The 21,369-nt window shown below is 41.1% G+C and overlaps 1 protein-coding gene across 1 annotated transcript in view; it reads left to right on the forward strand.

Moving 5' to 3' along the window:
* Window positions 1-21,369, forward strand: part of LOC114643553 (protein NLRC5-like) — a 5,922,889-nt gene that overhangs the window by 1,329,430 nt on the left and 4,572,090 nt on the right. The window contains exons 13-14 of the mRNA XM_051925772.1: window positions 3,251-3,417; window positions 18,298-18,472. Coding sequence (XP_051781732.1) covers window positions 3,251-3,417; window positions 18,298-18,472 — 342 coding nt within the window. The remainder of the gene's footprint in view (window positions 1-3,250; window positions 3,418-18,297; window positions 18,473-21,369) is intronic.

Raw genomic sequence — 21,369 nt, forward strand, 5'->3', positions numbered from 1 at the left:
TCACTTAGTGGTGGAAGAAACTGTTTTAATTTTTTTTTAAATGTTGAGAGAAGAAGTGAAAAGAAAAAAAAACTCAAAGTAGAAGAAGCAGCAGGAACATCTGAATCTTGAAATGTGTTTATCTTCCAGCTGAGAAATTGAGTTTTAAATGTTTTTCTTTACAGAAGGCCTCAGCTGTAATGAGCACCTTGATTGGTCAGAGTTGTTAAAGACCATTAGAAGTGTAAATGACACTCAGAAACCAAAGATTCTAAGCAGGACCTCCTCTCAATAACTCCTGCTAGTTGCCATTTTCACAAAGCTACTTGTCCAATGCAATTAGCATTATAGATACTGTAGAGGGGCCTAACAACACTGCCCACTACAGATTTGGGGAACACTAATAGCTGGATGTCCTCAACTCTTCTCGAAATCCTCGTATCAGACAGTTGTAAGTCTTTTTTTTAGCTCACTAACATGTCTCTCTTGTGCTAAAAGTGCATTTCTGGCTGCAAATTAAACAGACATTCTCCCTGTGATCCTCCAGTAAAAACAGAAGCTCTGCTCCATCTTGCCTTTGGGGTGGTCATCTTTTCATCATTTTTCTCTCCATTTTTTGATTTTCAAACTCAGGAGACAATCCTTCTTTGTATTTCAGACCCACCTAGCTGCTCTTCTAACTACCACTGTATGCCCCTAAATTCTGGTGATGTTTTGATGTGAGGTGGCCTATACTGCCCCCTAGTTTAATGGTGTGGGCATATATGTCACATTGTGAGAACTCAAAGTGATGCTGTTCATTTTACTGACGTGTTTCATTGTCTTTTTGTAATCCGCACTCAGGACAACAAAGTCAGCTGACAGTTTAGATGATGAGGGGCTTTTAAATACCTGAGGCCTTTTGTAAAAATGGTACATATGCATAAAAATGTTGCGTACACCCGTTTCCATGTTCACTTTGAGATTTATAAAAACTAAACTTGGCATAAAGCCACACACATTTTCACAACAGCTCTCTGTTTTGCAAACTGGCGGCACCCAACGTCAAAGCAGTGCTCCGGTTTCTGTGTGGTCTGCTTTTCTTTACTATGATGCTGGTTTTATCAAATACACCAAAATTAAATGCATATCATTTACAAATTTAATTCACTTGATTGTAATTATTCTTTAACAATATAATGATGCACGGAATTCCCAGACTATTCCAGCTCCCATGGCTGATTTAGAAAACAACGCAAATGGAAGAATTAGAAGAGAGTGTGTATTTACAAATGATGATGACTGGCTTCTAAGTCGATGTTAATTTCCCAGAGCTCTCCTCTTGGCGCTGTGTGCTGAACTGGCGCCGGCTTTACAAAAGCACACTTTGAGTAATTGCGCTCTACCTGCTCCTAATCAAGTTCTGTCCACTCTCAGGTTTTTAGCCACAGGAGCTTTTCAGCGTGTACTGGCTGACCAATCGGGTATTTCACAATCATCACTGAGTCATGCCATGCCAGCTGTATAAGATGGTTTTATCCTCTTGTCATCCAGACAGATAAGATTTCCTTACACTGCAGTTGAACTGCGAAACATCAAAGAGCATCAAAGAGCAATTCGCAGCAATGTCTGGTTTTGCAAATGTAATCAGAGCAGTCAGCTGCACACACATAGTTATTGCAGTGGCGCTGGACAACTGACATCAGCCAATGATGAATCACCAAAAGAATGAGCTGGCATTACATCATCTACTGTATAGCAGGAGAGCCTATTAAAACGGCAACTCTGCACAGTCACAGGTGCTTTTTCCAACTACTGCGGCAAAAGGCAAGCAGTCCTTTTAAGAATAAAGAGCTGAAAATCAATCCATTGTGTTACGCTACACTATAAACGTGCCTTCAGTGAATGAATTTGCTTCTGTAAATAGAAAGCATTCCTACTTTATTAATGTGCTACTCTATACTCCACAGAAAGTGTGTCTCATTGTACGAGCTTGTAGTGTGCTGCATATATAATGTGCCACACAATTGTGACATTCCTGTACCTGAAGAGATGCACTATGATGAACCTGACTCTGACCCACCACATGATCAGCCAAATCAGAAGGCGTTACAACTTGGTTTAAATGTAATAAGCAGAATGTAAAAACAGGTCATCAGCATTTCTTTTTTAACCAGTTCATTTAATTTGTGCTCAATATCACATACTGTAGTCCTGCCCTTATATTCCTTAGTTCATTGGCCACATCTCCTACAGCAGCCAGTTTTGCATTTTGTGACTCCTGAACAGTCCGTCAGCACACAGCCAGATGGCCACCCAGCAGTTTTCAAGGCAGAGGTGTGTGTGCAGCAAGCGCCTGAAGATGAGCGGTATGAGGGTCAGCTTTTTTAATATTGTCTAAAACAGAATAAACAGATGTCAGGTGACTCGCCTTTTCATGTCAACTGTGATATCTGACCAGTTCTTTTTTATTCTTGGCACTGTGTGACTTTCTGAACTTGAACTTTCGAGTGTCTCCACCACTCTTTTGTTGTTTATACCAATGCTTAAGCCGCATTTGCTGAAATTCTTCTTTTTTCACATGCTTTTGCTATTTTAACCAAACACTGAACAGAAGGAGATATTTATATTGATTTACATATTAAAATATGCACAATTCTGGGTGGAGTTAGGGTGGGATGGCAGGTGTGTGCACTTGCTTTACATTTCACACTGATGGGGATTTATGAAGCAGAAGTGCATATTAGTTGGCTTACACACAGTTTTGTGCTTCTGAATTTTGTTGTGCATACAAACATTTCCACTTTTGTCCGTACACCATGTTTTAGCGTGAATTCTACACACGGCGTTATGCATGAGGCCCCTGGTGGTCATCTAATGAAACTCCCTGAACTGCAGCAAGAGACTTTAATACAAATGAAAAACTTCCAAATAAATTATTTACCATTTCCACTGTGGATTTGAACTCAAATACAAATCCTGCCCGTGTAGCAACTCTTTGCCTGTGATAAAGTAGAGGCAATGGAAGAGATGTGTCAGCCATAGTGGTACAAGTGTGAAGAGAAGAGGTGAGAGGAGCCACAGAGCAGCTTGAGATTGAAATGTTTTTCTCATTCAGCTGAGGGGTCCACTTCAGAATATTTACCACAATATGGATGGAACAGTTGAGTCCATGAAGGAGCTGAGATTGATGTGCATTTACTTGATCATAGGCAGGCATATCAGATTGACTTTTGACCCCCTAGTGTCCCCAGCTCCTTCATTACTCTTCTTCTTTCTTTCCTCACTACAGCTTTGACTCTAACGTTTTCTAAAGTTATTAATGGATTCTCACATAAAGATCTCCTCAAGATCACGGAGTACTACAAGCCCCAGCTGGCCTACGTGATGAACTTCGACATCAGCAGCGTCCTGCAGCTCCTGGTCACCAAACGCATCCTCACCAATGATGAGGCAAAGGTGGGATGTCTCTCTGTTACAGGTTTATACTGGTCTTTGAGCTTCTCCTATTACAATTTGTCATTGACATTAATGAAGATTAGATGGGTGGCAGTAGACCTTAATTCAAATAACACCATTGAATCCTGAGAGGTAGCAAAGACTGGCAATACAGCAGATGTGCAGTTCTGTGTGGATGTCATGCCTGGGAGGTAAAGGCACACCAACAGGTGGCTTTATGAAGCAGGCAGTGGGGAGATGGTCATGGGCTGAAGTACAGTCTGTGAGCATAAGATCATAAGACAAGTTTGGATGAAGGCAGGCCATTTAGGTCAGCATGGCTCTTCAAGACTGAGTCATTTAACCTTCTGGAGGTTCCCAAAGAGCTGCCATCTAACACACGGTTTAGTGACTCACATTATGCTGAGCTGTGCTGGATTGCAGTAAACCAGCTGTTGAACCAGGGAGGGTTTTGACAGATGAGGTGGTCTTTTAGACGATTCCACACATCTCTTTTGATGTTTGGCCACCAAGCGACAGCTAAAATCTTCTTCATGGCTTTGAATCTCCACAGGTGATCAGTCAAAGGCATATTGTGAATAAACTTCAGGAACTCTGAGATGATGGCCTCAGGGATAACAAGTTGAAAACAATCACCCTGTAATTTATATGGAATATACTGGTCTAACACTCCCTGGAGTTCCTTAAAGTGAATACGACAAGTTCTTTCATGGTTAACAACGGGACTAGGGAATGGGGGAGCAGGGAGTTTAGGACAGGCCATGTTTAGATCTATACATGGAAGAGCAAACAATAGTATAGAAATAAAAATGCATAGTAATCTAAATTCTAAGTGAACATTTAAATGTAGAAAGAGTAACACATTAAAATAGCTTGCCTTCATGCTAGAAGTATCAAAAATAAGGTAAGTGAGTTGGAGCTGTATGTAGCAGAGCATAATTATAATATTATAGCAATAACAGAAACCTGGCTAAATAACAAAGATGGGGATGAGTGTAACATAGAGAGATACACATTTATTAGGAATAATAGACAGAACAGAAAAGGAGGTGGGGTTGCTGTTTATGCCAAACAGAATTTAAATGTAAGTCCTCTTCAGTTGGATGATGAGCCCCATCTTAGTGAGGACATGTGGCTTCGCCTGGAAAGTATTAGGGAAAGACAATGGGAAAAGCACGGGGGAAAATATAAGAATTTTAGCGAATACCAAGTGGAGGCAAAGGAAAAACGTACTATTTGTTGGTTTAAACAGTGGTATAATCAACAAAAGAAAGTTGATCGAGTGACAGAGTGTCGGAGAAACTCGAAAGCTCAAGTTCACAAAGTCGCATAGTGCCCGAAATAAAAAAGAAATCACATATCAAAGTCGGCGTGAAAAGGCGAGTCGTAGCCCACCGTCTGAGTGTCATATGAAAGCTTATTAGGGTACAGAGAAAAACAATAGGCACACAGTGGGGAAAAAAAGCACGAAATGTCAACTTTAATCTTGAAATTTCCACTTTAATCACGTAATTTATTTTGCCATTAAAGCAGAACATTGTAAAGTTCATTTTAAAATCGTTTAATTTACTAGTTTCTCAAATCCCATCGTACTAGGGTGTTGTATCGTGTTAGCCATTATGAATGTAGAGAAAAGCCATGCAAAAGGACACTTTTATTGGCTAACTAAAAAGATTACAATATGCAAGCTTTCGAGGCAACTCAGGCCCCTTCTTCAGGTAAGATGTAATCGATTACATCTTGCCTGAAGAAGGGGCCTGAGTTGCCTCAAAAGCTTGCATATTGTAATCTTTTTAGTTAGCCAATAAAAGTGTCCTTTTGCTTGGCTTTTCTCTCAAATCCCATTGTAACTAAAGTAGCACGCTAAATGCTTTGTTCTGTATTTGATCTTCTTTGTGCTCTGTGTGTGAATCACTACCTGCTTCTTAAACTGGCTTTCTCTTTCTCCGACAGGACACATAATCCATTGCATTCGTGATATTACAGCTCTCTGAATAATTAAAATACTGAGATGTATACGTGATATCTTTTTCATGATGATAGGAATGAAAGCATGTTATTAAACATGGGAACACGGTGGCACAGTGCTTGTTCATGTCTCATGCAAGAGGCTTGCTGTGCCATGCACGACCTTTGATGAAATAATTTATTACAGAAGTATTGTCTCTTTCAAACATACTAACCTCCAATTCATGTCCTTACTTTTCTTTCTCCAAATACCCAATCGCCACACAATCAGCTATTTAATAGACGTGAAGCCATTTGTAAGCTTAGAACGCCGATTCTTCAAAACTTTTAAGGAACATTGAAATATCTTCATAGTACATGTTTAATTATTCTATCCATCTATCCTTCCAGTGTCGCGTCAGCACGAGCAAGAATACAACGCAAGGCAGGAACAATCCCTGAACTAGCTAGCACTGTGGCACCGTGTCCTCACATGTTTAATTATTAAGAATACAGATTATTTAAATGAAGTTAATGTTTTATCTGTATAATATAATCAACATATTTTGCTGCATTTCATCTGAAAAATGATATCATTATCATATGTAAATACGCGCTTTATAAAGTGGCGCAGGTTGTGCAAGTTTATAGTGAGGTAATTGTACTTATAATTATAATTACAAACAGTTCTACAAGGAGCACTTGATAGACTGATTGAGTGCGTTTATAGTTCTTGGGATGAAACTGTTTATGAACCACGAGTTCCGTAAAGGAAAGGCTCTGAAGCGTTTTGCCCCTGCTGAGACAGCGTCTGCTTCATGCTGTATATCGATAATTCTCTTTCTGATCAGTGCCGCCAGTGATCGTGCCGGCAGTCTGCAAAACCGAGCGGAGAAATTGTGTACGCCAGGGTATGAGGTACCGTGGAAATGTGCGTGGCTTTACGCCAAGTTTAGGTTTTATACATCGCGATTTGAGTATGGAAACAGTCGTACGCAACATTTCTGTGCGTACACGTCGTTTATACATGAGGCCCCAACAGTTTTTAGAAGTAATCAGTGACTGTTTGTTAACACAGCATGTTAAAGAGCCAACACGGGGTAAATCCTGTCTGGATTTAGTATTTTGTAATAATCAGGATAGAATTGCGGGTGTAGAGGTGATTGAACCACTAGGGTCAAGTGACCATAATGTAATACAATTCTCAGTATTTTGTAAGAGTGCAGATGCAAAGACTAAAATTGTTAAGTTGAACTTTGGTAGGGCTAATTTTGAGCAGAAGCGACAAAGTCTAAGTAGGATACACTGGGATAAGCTTTTAAGTGTGAAGACAGTCGAGGAGCACTGGAGCAGGTTTAAAAATGTTTTACATGTAATGCAGGACAGATACAGACCTAAATTTGGAATTAATAGGAAACTAAAAAAAACTACACAGTGGATTAATAAAGATTTAAAAAAGAAGTTGCAAAGGAAAAAACTGCTTTGTAAGGCATATAAGACTAATGACTGCAAAGTGAATCGTAGAGCGTTTGAGAACATGAGGCCAGCCATCAAGAAGGATATCATCCATCCATTTTCCAACCCGCTGAATCTGAACACAGGGTCACGGGGGTCTGCTGGAGCCAATCCCAGCCAACACAGGGCACAAGGCAGGAACCAATCCCAGGCAGGGTGCCAACCCACCGCAGAGAAGGATTTCAGGATGGCTAAAAGACAGTTGGAGAGGAATATAGCAGATAAGGCGAAAGACGACCCTAAGAGATTCTTTCATTATTTTAGTAGTAAAAGAACAGTCAAGGAGGAGGTCAAGTGCATCAGGAATAGTAAAAGGGAATTAAAAGATACAGACAATGAAATAGCAGATGCCCTAAACTTACATTGTTCTGAGGTCTTCACAAGTGAGCAAGTGGATAACCTCCCAGAGGTAACAGGGACTACTAAGGAGGTACTGAGGGATTTGGAAATTGTAGAGGGAGAAGGGCTGCTCAGATTAAATAAACTGAAATCAAACAAATCACCAGGACCAGATAATATTTATCCTTGGGTTCTTAAGGAGGCTAGTAAGTACAGATATAAACCTTGACGCATATTTTTAGGAAGTCACTGCACACTGGAGAGATTCTGAAGGACTGGAAAATGGCAAATATCATCCCATTATATAAAAAGGGTGACAGGGCAGATCAGAGCAACTATAGGCCAGTAAGCTTAACATGCATCACAGGAAAATTAATGGAAGGAATTATTAAGGATCAGATTGAGCAACACCTGGCAAGGACAGGAGTTATTCTGTCAGTCAGAATGGGGTCAGAAGAGGGAGGTCGTGTTTTACTAACATGCTGGAATTTTATGAGGAGGCAACAAAAGGATACGATCAAAGTGGAGCAGATGATATAATTTATCTTGACTTTCAGAAAGCATTTGATAAGGTGCCATATGAGAGGTTGGGCATCAAACTAAAAGAAGTGGGAGTTCAGGGTGATGTTTTTAGATGGGTGCAGAATTGGCTCAGACACAGGAAGCAGAGGGTGATGGTGTGAGGAACCTCATCAGAACTGGCTGATGTTAAGAGTGGTGTTCCACAGGGGTCAGTGCTAGGGCCGGTGCTATTTTTAATATATATAAATGATTTAGATAGGAATATAATGTGGCACACGGCTGGGGGTGGCACCCAGCCAGGAAGCCCAGGAGGACCAGAGGAGGGCTTGTGCCTCCTCCAGACCACTAGGGGGCGACCGCCCCGGTTGCTTTGGGGGCCATAGGTACAGAGCTGGGAAGCTCAACCCTGTAGGGGCCCGTGGTCTCCGCCAGGGGGCGCCCCGTGCCTTTGGAGCCCTGGACCTCAGCACTTCCGCCACACCCGTCCGTTATATCATTACAGAGCCTTTCCCATACTTAAAGCACTTACAGAATATAAGAATAACGGCAGGGTATACAGTATATAGCATTGTACAAACCAGATAAATAAATAAAGATTATGACAATGAATTCAGAGAAAAAAAGCCTAAGAGCCAATATAATTGATGGTCTCGCACACACACACAGTTTACATGAGCATCTTGACATTGAGGTAAACTGAGAGAAGGGTAATAAAGTCAAACAGAGCTAAAAGCCTTCGTGAGCAGATGTGTTTTGAGTTGTTTTGTAAAAGAATTCATGGAGTCAGCTGACCTGATTAATTTCGGTAGGTCATTCCAGAGTCTGGGCGCTATACAGCTGAAGGCCCTGCTGTCACCCATGGAGTGAGATTAGTGTGGGGCACAACAAGATTACCAGAATCAGAGGACCTTAGTGGGCAGACAGGCACATAGTGATGGAGAAGGTCAGTGATGTAGTTTGGCACAAGGGCGTTTAAGGCTTTGTAGGTTATTAGTAGGATTTTATATTCGATTCTGTAAGACACAAGGAGCCAGTGAAGATGGAGTAGAATGGGTGTGCTGCTGCTGGTTTGAGTAAGGACTCTTACAGCTGAGTTTTGAATAAGCTGGAGCTGTGATATAAGATTAGAAGGAGCACCTGCCAGTAGGGAATTACAATAATCGATGCGGGATATGATAATAGCAGGGACAAGTTTCTCAGCATTAGAGAAGGAGAGGAAGGAATGAACACATGATATGTTACAGAGGTGAAAGTAAGAAAGTTTCTTAATGTGGTCTTATGTGGGCAGAATAAGAAAGGGAGGAATCAAAAATGACACCAAGATTCTTTGCAGTAGAGGCAGGGCTGATGAGATCACCGCCAAGATGGACTGAGAAGGAGCTCATTTTATTAAGTTACATTTTAGTCCCAATTTGCAGGAGGTCAGTTTTGTTGCAATTTAATTTTAAAGAGTTCTGCTCCATCCAGGTTTTAATTTCACAGAGGCAGGTTATGAGCTGGGAAAGCTCTGATGAAGTTCCACTGTTAACATTGAAGTAGAGTTGAGTATCATCTGCATAAAAATGATAACCCAGTCCATAGCTACGTATAATATTGCCAAGGGGAAGCATGTAAATACAGAAGAGAAGAGGGCCGAGGACAGAGCCTTGAGGAACTCCTTGTGTGACTGGCGCTGAGCTGGACCTGCTGGTCAGCAAGACTAACAGCAAGACTATCAGTCAGATAGGACTTGAACCACTGGAGGGCAGTGCCAGAGATACCCAGCATGTTCTCCATTCTGGACAGTAGAATGTCATGTCTGACCTGAGTGTCAAATGCTACACTGAGGTCTAACAGAATTAATATGCTGGTTTATCCAGAGTCTGCTGCCATAAGCACATCATTGGTTACCCGTAGCAGAGCAGTTTCACAGCTGTGCCGCGCCCTGAAACAGACTGAAAGGGTTCCATCAAATTATTAGAAGTTAAGTAGCTGGTGAGTTGGGAGGCTACAACACGCTCAAGAACTTTTGACAGGAAAGGTATGTGGGAAATAAGATCGTCACCATCAAGACCAGATTTTTTTAACATTGGGGTTACAGAAGCAATTTTAAAAGTGAGCGGCACAGAGCCAGTGTCAAGGGATGAGTTTATTATTGTTGTAACAGTCGGGATTATGGCGTGAAGGCAGGATTTAAGTAGTGTGGTGGGGATGGGGTTCAGTACACAAGTAGTCGGCCTCATCTTACAAAGCAGGTTATTAACAAACGCAGATGTGACTAGTGAGAACTTAGAGAAGGAGCTGGATGGAGTGGGAAAACAGGGAGAGATATAAAGAGATGATGTATTTATGTTAGTTGAATTATTTAGATCTTTAATTTTGTTACGGAAAAAGTGGACGAATATCTCACAGACTTCAGTAGAAGAGGTAGTTGGGCCAGATGCGGGTTTGATTAGTTTATTAACTACAGAGAACAAAACCCTTGGGTTATCATGGCCACTTTCTATTATTCTACCACAATGGGTGTTCTTGGCAGCAGTTAGTGCTTCTCTGCAAGCTCTTTGGTGGTCAGAGAAAGCCTGGATGTGCACGGTGAGGCCAGTCTTACGTGACATTCTCTCAAGGCGTCGGCCAGCTGCTTTCATAGATCGCAATTCTTTTTTTTTTTTTAATTTTATTTATTAATTTTATTGTAATCATTCCATACAAATAGATCAATTTATAACAAAAAAAAATTTTTGAAGACAAATCAAACCCCACCTCTGAGAAGGAGAGCTTAGCCAAAGGAGAATTGCTTAGGGCTTTATAATAAGGCAACAATAAACAAAAGAAAGGAAGAAATATATATAGGTAAATAAGAAATGGAGAAGGAAATTAAATGCGGTAATAGTTATTTCTCTTATTCTAAAATATTATTGATTAGATCCTGCCAGGTTTTGAAAAAATTCTGTACAGATCCTCTAACTGAGAATTTGATTTTTTCCAATTTCAAATAATATAAAACATTAGTTTCCCACTGACTTATCAGAGGAGAATTAGGATTCTTCCAATTTAACAAAATAAGTCTGCGTGCCAAAAGTGTAGTGAATGCAATCACCGTTTGCTTGTCCTTCTCCACTTCAAGTCCGTCTGCAAGAACACCGAACACAGCTGTTAATGGGTTAGGAGGGATTGTGATACCAAGGCTGTCTGAAAGGCACTTAAAAATTTTGGTCCAAAATGATGTTAGTTTGGTGCAGGCCCAGAACATGTGACCCAGTGAGGCAGGCAGGAGCTTGGTTGCAGCGTTCGCAGGTTGGATCTTGCCCTGGAAACATTTTGGACAGTTTTAAGCGAGACAGATGAGCTCGATATATAATTTTTAGTTGAATAATTCTATGCTTTGCGCATATGGAGCTCGAGTGAATTCTTTGCTTTGCTACCTTCCAATCCTTTTCTGATATATTGATTAAGAGATCTTCTTCCCAATGTCCTCTTGGGTCTTTGAAAGGTAGGGACTCTAATAAGATTTTATATAATGCGGAAATGTTGTTTAATTCCTCGAAATTGAGCAGTATTATTTCCAGCATGGTGGAGGGTACAAGGCGAAGAAAATCAGGCAGGTTCTGTTTAACAAAATTTCTAATTTGAAGATAGTGAAAGAAATGTGTAGCTGGGAGGTTGAATTTTGAACATAATTGTTCAAAAGATGCAAATATGTTGTCTATATAAAGATCTCTGAACATTTTAATCCCAAAACTTTTCCAGGTATTAAAAACTGGATATGTTTGCGAGGGTTGAAAGAGGTGGTTCTCTTGCAGAGGTGCCACGGATAAAAGATTTTCCATCTTAAAATGCTTTCTAAGTTGGTTCCATATTCTGAGTGAGTAAAGCACAATTGGGTTATTAGTATATTTGTGATAACTTGTATTTATTGGAGAGCAGAGCAGGGAATATAAAGAAGTACTACAGGATTTTACTTCTATTGCGGACCAGGCCTGTGTATGTTCATTTATTTGTGTCCAGGTTTTTATGGCTTGTATGTTTGCTGCCCAGTAATAAAACTGAAAATGAGGTAAAGCCATGCCACCTTCTGCCTGAGGTATCTGTAGCGTCGCTCTTCGGATACGTGGGTGTTTTGAGTTCCAAATGAATGAGGTTATTGTTGAATCTAACTGTTTAAAAAACGATTTATTGATATATATTGGAATGTTTTGAAATAAAAAAAGAAGTTTAGGAAGGATATTCATCTTAACAATGTTAATTCTTCCGGCTAGAGTGAGATGAAGGGTTGACCATCTATGCAAGTCTTGCTTAATTTTTTCCATACAGACGGCAAAATTTTGTTGATAAAGAGCTTTATGTTTACTTGTGATATTTACCCCTAGGTATTTAAACTGATCTGCTATGGTAAAAGGTAGGGTGTCCAATCTAATATTATATGCTTGTGGACTCACTGGAAAGAGTATACAGTGATCCCTCGCTATATCGCGCTTCGTCTTTCGCGGCTTCACTCCATCGCGGATTTTAAATGTAAGCATATGTGAATATATATTGCGGATTTTTCACTGCTTCGCGGATGTCTGCGGTCTACAGTACGTGTGCTTCCTCAGTTGATTTGCCCATTTGACAAGGGACGCATTTGAATTCAAACAAGGGATGCTATTGGCGGATGGCTGAGAAGCTACCCAATCAGAGCACGCAGTTAAGCTCCTGGGTGCTGTGCTAACTCTCGAGCGTCTCGCGACCATTCTACGAATGGCAAAAGATCTCCAGACATCAGCTGAAGAATGAGACCCACAAATGATTCGTTCTTTGCAATTTAAAAATACTCTTGACGGCGCCACGGAAGTGTATAGGAACCTCTTTACACAAATGAAAAAGCACCGCCAGCAATTGCCCATCACGATGTTCCTTACACGCAAAACACTGCCTAGTACGCCTTCAGTGGAAGAAGACGACGGCGGTGCTACACAGTCGCCTGAAGAGGCTCCTTTAGAACAGCTGTGACAGTGCAGTAAATATCATCGTTATCTGACAAGTTGGTGAGTACCCAAAATTATTTTTCTACGTACTTAGTACAGTGGAACCTCGAGATACGATCACCTCTGTATACGAGAAATTCAAAATACGAGGAAAGTATGAGTGAAAAATTCAGATCTAAATGCGAGCATTGGCTCGCGTAACGAGCCATGAGCCAGACTGTGGGTATAGCTCGCGGCTTAGCGAGGGGGCGTGGTAGCAGTTGCGAGCCGCGATCTGTGGTGTCTGCGTTTCTCACTTAAGTGCACAGGTGGGAAACTGCCCACATCCATGATTGTTCCTGTGGCTGATGGGCTGCAGCTGCCATGTCCTCCCCGCATATATAGAGAAGCGCGAGCCGGTTAAGGGGGAGAAGAAGTAAAAGAAAAGAGAGGAGAGAGAGAGAGAGAGAGAGAGAGAGAGAGAGAGAGAGAGAGAGAGAGAGCGCGCGCGCGGCGCACAGGCAGGCAGGCAGGCAGGAAGTCGGTGCGGGAAAGCGAGCGAGCGAGTGCAGGCTCGCGTGTAGCTGAACAGGCGAGCCAAACAGCTGAAGCAGGATGGTGTAGAGAAGGTCAGCTGCATTAAGAGTGTCTCGCCTGTTGCAGACCCGCAGGTGAGACGTTAACAGAGAAGAAGCACCGGGGATTGTCATCTGTTTTTTAAAGACTGCATCCTTTTGACGTTTTAACCTCGTGTTAAAGGATTGTTATTCTTGTGTATTTTAAACCTCCACTTCACAACTGTTTTAAGGATTATTTATTTAAACATTTATTGAATGCTCTACTGCACTTTGGACACCTGTTTTGATTCTTTTAATAATCAGTTATTATTTACCAGTGTTATTTATTAAAGGTAGACTACAGTATATATAATTTATCAGTGTTATTTGTTAGGAAAATTGATTTTTATGTTAATATATTTGGGGTGCAGAACGGATTAAGTGGATTTCCATTATTTTCAATGGGGAAGTTTGTTCTAGATACGAGAAATTCGCTATACAAGCTCAGTGCTGGAACGAATTAAACTCGTATCTAGAGGTTCCACTGTACATATATGTACGTTTATTGTAACTGTGCACACATTTTATACAATTTTTTCTTACATTGTTGGTATTTATTGCCGGTGGCCTGTCTATCGTAATGGCTGTAACAAATGTGATATCGGAGACGCTCTACAGTATCTTTAAAATAACATTTTGGTTTTATGTACAGCATTTACATGTTATAGATTTTTCACGAATTTTTATATTATCTACTCAATTACAATATGTTTAAAACTGTATTACGTATTAAATAAAACTCCTGAATGATATACGATACATATGTATGTGAGTAGTATATAAACTGTGTTTACATACATAATTTCAACGAATCTTACCTAATAACTAAGAGAATATAAATGGTTTATGCTGTATAACTGTGCGGGGAATATTTATAAACCATGTGGGAGAGTTTATAAGGACTTAAAATACATAAAAATAACCATATAAACATATGGTTTCTACTTCACGGATTTTCTTATTTTGCAGGTGGCTCTGGAATGCAACCCCTGCGATGGAGGAGGGATTACTGAACTTTTATTCAGATTAATTCTAAGACCAGATATCTTTTGAAATTCTGTTAGTGCTGTTAGAACTGCAGGGACAGTGTTTTCTGGGTCTGATATATATAAGACCATATCATTTGCATATAGAGAAATTTTCTGTTCCAGTCCTTCTCTGACAATCCCCTTTATCTGATAGGAATTTCGACAGTGAACCGCCAGTGGTTCAATGGCGATTGCAAACTGCAGTGGTGACAAGGGACATCCTTGTCTGGTACCACGTTCTAGCTTAAAATAGTCTGAACAGATGTTATTAATACAAACTGAGGCTTCTGGATTGGTATACAGTAGTTTGATCCATGCACAAATATTCCAGCTAAACCCAAATTTCTCCAATGCAGTGAAAAAGTAGTTCTATTCAGTCATACCAAATGCTTGTTCTGCGTCTAATGATAGTAATATCTCTGGGGTGTTTGATTTTGCTGGTGAATATATAACATTAAACAAGCGTCAGAGATTTGAAGATAGGTGTCGGCCTTTAATAAATCCAGTGTTGATCCTGTGATATTACCGAGGGCAGCACTTTCTCCATCCTTCTAGCTAGAATTTTTGAGAGTATCTTAACATCATTATTCAGGAGTGAAATTGGTCTGTATGATGCACATTGTAACAAGTCCTTATTTTGTTTAGGAAAGACGGTGATTAATGCTTGACGAAATGTTTGAGGTAGTATTTGGTTGTCTATAGCTTCTGTAAATGTTGCCAATAAGAGGGGAGCTAGCTGAGTGGAGAATTTCTTATAAAATTCTACAGAGTAACCATCAGGGCCTGCTGATTTCCCGCTTTGAAGTGATTTTATAGCATCTAGTAATTCTATTAGCGTTAGAGGTTTATCTAGTTTCTCAGCACTTAAAGCATCTATTTGTGGTGTCTGTAATGTATCCAGAAATGCATTAGATTGTGAGTTGTCTTCTTTGAGCTCAGTAGAATATAAGGATTTATAATAATCTCTAAATGCGTGCATTATATTTTTATGGTCAATGATTTCTTCTCCATTCGTGTTGGTGATTACTGGTATTGCATTGCGAACTTCTTGTTTGTGAATTTGTTGAGCTAAAAGCTTATTAGCTTTCTCTCCGTGTTCATAGTAATGATGTCTTGACTTTTAAATAAAAAAGTTGTTCAGTTTCTTTAGTTGATAAGATGTTGAGTTCTGTATGCAGGGCCTGCCTTTTCCTGTGAAGAGCTTCACTTGGACGCCTGGCTTGTTCTTCATCTATTCTAGTAATTCCGCTTCTTAGCTCTGACAGTTTCTTGGTTTCTAATTTATTTCTGTGGGAAAGATATGAAATAATTCTGAGTTATACCAAGGAGCTGAATGCTTAAAGGAAACCTCCTTATGTTTTAAAGGAGCTGTTTTATTTAATGCTGAATGAAGGGTTGTGTTATAGTGGTCAACAAGACTATCTAGTGTTGACGGAATAGGTGAAGACAGTAAAAGATCAGAAATGGATCCAGAAAGGATAGAGGGACAGATATTTTTAAGGTTTCTGTAAGAGATTTGTCATTTACAGGTAAGAGGAGGGAAAGGCAGTGAGACAGTTAAAAGTACTGCTTTATGGTCAAAGAGTCCCAAATCAGTGCTGTAAATGTTGGCAACAGATAGTCCAGAAGTGCAGATCAGGTCCAGTATATGACCACCAAAGTGGGTGGAAAAATCAACATTTTGTGTCACGTCAAAACAGTCCAGTAAGGATATGAATTCATTTCTCAGTTTAGATGTGGGGGTGTCAATATGGATGTTGAAATCACCAAGAAGGATAATTCTCTGAGAGTAAGAGCTTAGGTGGGTCAAAAGTTCAATCAGATCAGATAAGAAGGATGCATTGTATTTTGGGGGACGATAAAGAACAATGAGTGAGACAGGACCTGATTCCATTATTAGTTTAAGAGCCAGGCACTCAAAGACAATGGACAGTCTATTGGGATTTGTATGATGTTTAAGTCTGCTCTGACAATTACTGCAAGTCCACTGCCTTGTCTTGAGCTGCGAGGCTCTGTGTGGAAAGTGAATCCAGGTGGTGTCGCCTCTGTGAGAGACGTAAATTCGTTTGGTTTTTACCAAGTCTCCGTTAAACACAGAATATCAAGTTTGGTGTCAGTGATGAGTTCTGACAGCACCAATGCTTTGCCATTAAGAGACCTCGAGTTAAACAGTGCAATATTAGATAATGAGGCTTCTTTTTGCACAGATCCGTGGCCGGAGTTTATTTTCACATACTGTAAATTTGGCACACTGACACTTCTATTTCCAGGGCCATGAGAAGGACGGCGTATTCCTGAGCAAATGCTGCCGGTGGACTTTTCATTCGCAGCCCGTCGGTGGCGGCAACCTGACCCGCGATGTACATATTTTGGGCGCTGCAAAATACCGCCGTCTTTTAGAATTTTCCAATCAGACCATTTGCTCTGGACAAACTGTTTAATAAGAAGGAGTTTGTCATGAGAGTATTTTAACATGATAGTGAGTGAAACTTAACTGATAGCAGTGTAGAAGCAGCACAGCACAACGGAGCCGGTAGAACAGGCGGGTGTGGTAGCATAGGTGAGCGGCAATAGCAAGCAGGAGAAAGCTTAGCAGGAGGAGGTAGCAGGATTTGGAGGTTCCAATACACAGCCACAAACAGTAACGCTTGGTAATTTCAGGCATGATCGCCCCGGAGCCATAAGCCAGGTTAGCATGAACATCAGATCAGTTACCAGTCGTAGAGTACTGTAAGATGAAATGGGAGCAGATCAGCATAGCAAATTTAATATAATCACGGAGACAGATCAACCCGAGGTCCTAGATCGCCAGGTACAAAGAAATGTTCGTAGGTCTCGTCCCGTGAAAAAAGTCCATAAAATCTGTAAATATTAAGCCAAATCCATGCAATTCGAGTCAGCTGTATCCACAAACTATACGTACAATAAAAGAAATAAAACAAGCATAAGAAAGTACAGAATTAAGGCGAATTTTGCGAAAAGTGTTGTTAACACGGAGGAGCGGCAACAACAAGCGTGCGCCAACGTCCCCTCACCTGCCTCCAAGATTTGTGGCAGATGAAATTTAATGTCAGTAAATATAACTCACCCCCTGTAGCCCCCCATAATCAGCCTAGTTGCTCTTCTTTGGACCTTTTCTAGTGCTGCTCTGTCCTTTTTATAGCCTGGACACCAAAACTGCACACAGTACTCCAGATGAGGCCTCACCAGTGAGTTATAAAGCTTGAGCAGAACCTCCTGTGACTTGTACTCCACACATCGTGCTATATAATCTGACATTCTGTTTGCCTTCTTATTGGCTTCTGAACACTGTCGGGAAGTCGATAGCTTAGAGTCCACTGTGACTCCTAAATCCTTCTCATAAGGTCTACTCTCGATTTTCCGACTGCCCATTGTGTATTCAAAACTAACATTTTTACTTCCTATGTGTAATTCTTTAAATTTACTGACATTAAATTTCATCTGCCACAGATCTGCCCAAGCCTGTATGCTGTTCAAGTATCCCTGTCATCTTGTGGAGAGTTTCAGTCCATGCAGCTGCTCTCCTCCCCGCGCTGTTGCTCTCCATTCATGCTCTGATTCACAGCCTTTTCATTTTAAATGTCGTCAGTTCTCGTCACACCAGGCTGATGTTTTCCTCACTTTGATTTCCTTTCCTTTGGACAGATCAGCTTCATCTAAGGCCTCCATCACTTGTTTATTAGATTACATAATAAGGTTTGAGGTTTCTTTATCTGTCAGTAAAGTTTAAAATTCAATTGTTATTTAAATATTTACAACTTTGGGCCTCAACTGAGTGTTTATTGTTAGGGTAAGAAGAAAATCAAAGATAATCCAATGAAGATGTAAAATGGCGTCACTGGCAGGACAGGAGAGATGATGACATTCTTAATGTGAACACCATGGTAGATGATTCAGTTTAAATGATCAGCATTGGTCACCTAGTAGTCATCTCTAAACTGGACGTTTGCTCACTCCAATGTCTTTCAGGTGGTCAAAGTCAAAACAGAGTCTGAGGGGACTCCAGGTGTGGAGTCCTTCATTGGTGAGGTGATGAAGAAGGATAGAGCAATGCTGGTCAGCCTGTGGGAGGCGCTGGCTGAAGAATTTGTGAGATGTCCGTCACCAAATGTGAAAGGAATCCTGGATGAGGTGACCGAGTTGGGTGAGTTACTGGTCTCACTTTATTAAAGTCACTGGGTACTCATCACCATCCACACATACAGTAATAGGAGGATGTAGAAGCACAGTGCAGAATAAGACCTTCCAGCTCAATTAGTAGATGTGTTCCAGCAGTCTGGCAGGGGCCACCAGAGGGAGCTCTAGACAGACAGTCCCAGATATTTGGTGAGGTTATGTCTGGCCTGGAAGTGCTTCAGAGGAGACTGAGAGTGACCTTGGAAGAACTTCAGGAATCAGACATACAGAGACCATTGGCCACTGGTCTAGTAAGTCTGGAGTTATGGGAGTAATGGTGGACAAGGGGGTGACTGGCAGGAGGAATAGTGGCCTGAATGTTTAAGTAATCAGAAGGTGTTTAAGTGTATGGTGAGTATATGAGTGTATGGTGAAAACACAAGAGCCTCCGCAGAAGCTAGAAAGAGCACCACCTATTGAATAAGGTAGACACAAAGGGGCTTCTCTATTTTGTCACTTTTATGTCTTTTGTTGTTATTATTTGACCTTCTACTGCCCTTTTTGTTTATTTGGATCACCCTGGTTATTTTCTGGGTTAGGGTGTGTTGCAGCAGCCCCTCCAGTTCAGAAGACCATTAAACTCTCTTCTAAACCATTCAGAACTTTGGAAACTATAATTGGAAATAAATTAGAGGAGCGTTTAGAGAACATGATGATAATCCACTAGACAACCACCACAGCCTCTCCTGCACTCCAGTGATTTGCTCCTTCCTTGGTCCTCCATGTCTTGAGTTACTGATAGCTGACCAGACAAAGTGGACACTCAGTACTGACCTAACCTTCTGTCCTGTTTGAGATTTCCGGTCCTTCTGGCCTTACACAGTGACATTAGTGTGTCAAGAAAATGGATTGATGGCTCTGCTTTCTGAACTTTTAAACTCAGTCATTAATAATAATAATAATAATAATAATAATAATAATAATTAATAATAAAAAGAAGAAGAAGAAGAAGAAGAAGCTTTATTTATATTGCAGTTTTTTACAAACAAATGTTAACAGATTACTACTCAACAAACAAACTGATCACACAATCACATCTTCATTCTCTCCCAGTTAATTAAAAGCAATTTAAGATCACAAAGTCCTCCATTTGTCCTCCATGTTCACTTCATTCATTCATTCATTCAATCATTTCACTCATCTGCTTATTCTAGCTGAGGGTTTTGGGGCTCAGGCAGTCCTGATGGCTTCAGTCTTAAAGTGGGAGTTAACCTTGGACAGACAGGAGCACATTAATAATTTGTGTACGGTGGAGTGAAGGTGGATGAGTTTAAATACTTGGGATCAGCGGTACAGAGTAATGGGGATTGTGAATGAGAGGTGAAGAAGAGAGTGCAGGCAGGGTGGAATGGGTGGAGAAGAGTGTCAGGAGTGATTTGTGACAGACGGATATCAGCAAGAGTGAAAGGGAAAGTCTAGAGGACGGTAGTGAGAACAGCTATGTTATATGGGTTGGAGACAGTGGCACAGGAGACAGAGCTGGAGGTGGCAGAGTTAAAGATGCTAAGATGCTGGGTGTGACGAGGATGGACAGGATTAGAAATGAGGACATTAGAGAGTCAGCTCAAGTTGGATGGTTGGGAGGCAAAGTCAGAGAGGCGAGATTACGTTGGTTTGGACATGTGCAGAGGAGAGATGCTGAATATATTGGGAGAAGGATGCTAAGGATAGAGCTGCCAGGAAAGAGGAAAACAGGAAGGCCTAAGAGAAGGTTTATGGATGTGGTGAGAGAGGACATGCAGGTGGTGGGTGTAACAGAACAAGATGGAGAGGACAGGAAGATGTGGAAGAAGATGATCCGCTGTGACAACCCCTAACGGAAGCAGCTGAAAGAAGAAGTTTGTTTATTATGTGAAAGGGTGCGTCCCGGACACAGGCAGGCAGACACCTTTTCCTCCATCACCACGTTTATTTACACTACTCACTATTATTTACAAAGTCACTGTGCACCACACCAAACCCCCCAGAGTCTCTCACAATCCAGGCTCCTCTCTGAGCCACTTCTCTTTCTCTCTCACGTCACACAGGGCCTCTCCTCGCCCCCTCTGCACCGGCCTTGTCCACCTCCTACCCGACTCCAGCCTTGATTGCAGGGCGGCGGCTCCTTAAATAGGCGGCTGATTGCGGGCCGCACCCAGCCACCTGCGACAATTGGTAATGTCACCTTATTCATTTTTATTGCAGATTCTCCTGATTTTATTGATATTTTGGAGATGTCTTGTTCTTTATTTGATTTTATGGACACTTTAGTGTATTGCTCAGTCCATGATCAGCACACTATACATTACATGACAAGAGATGACACATTTAACATCAACTAAATGTTACATTAAAGACACGACTGTTAGAGACGTGTGCTCAAAGTGACAAACACATTGTGGTTCAGTATTTCATTTCCATTTAGTTTGGTTTCTTGTAGCCCATTGTTGTACTTTTCTGATTGAACTAATGTTAAGTGTGCTGACCTTTTCAGACTGCGTTGGCTCTTCTCCTGCTGAGCCCAAATAACAGCCTTCCTTGATCTCGTCCACTCTGAACATATAGACTGTCTAAGTGGTGCAGCTTCTTATCTTCTTTCAAATACAATATGGCAGACAGCACTCCTGCAGCCAGCCACATAGGAACAGTTTGGTGTCTGCAGTTCATTTAAGCAGCACATCATTAGGAAGGTCCCAGGACTCACTGTTTACTTGTTCTCCTTGTGTCCACATGTGTTTCCTCCAGGTGCTCCAATTTCCACTCACAGTCCAAATACATGCAAGTCAGAAGGATTAGCATTAAATTAACCCGTGTGTATATGTCTGCGTGCGTGAGTGTACTGTGTGTGCTCATCCTGCAATAGACTGGCACTGTGCCCAGGTGTTG

Source organism: Erpetoichthys calabaricus, chromosome 4 (assembly GCF_900747795.2).
Source record: "Erpetoichthys calabaricus chromosome 4, fErpCal1.3, whole genome shotgun sequence".
In the NCBI taxonomy this organism is placed as follows: domain Eukaryota; kingdom Metazoa; phylum Chordata; class Cladistia; order Polypteriformes; family Polypteridae; genus Erpetoichthys; species Erpetoichthys calabaricus.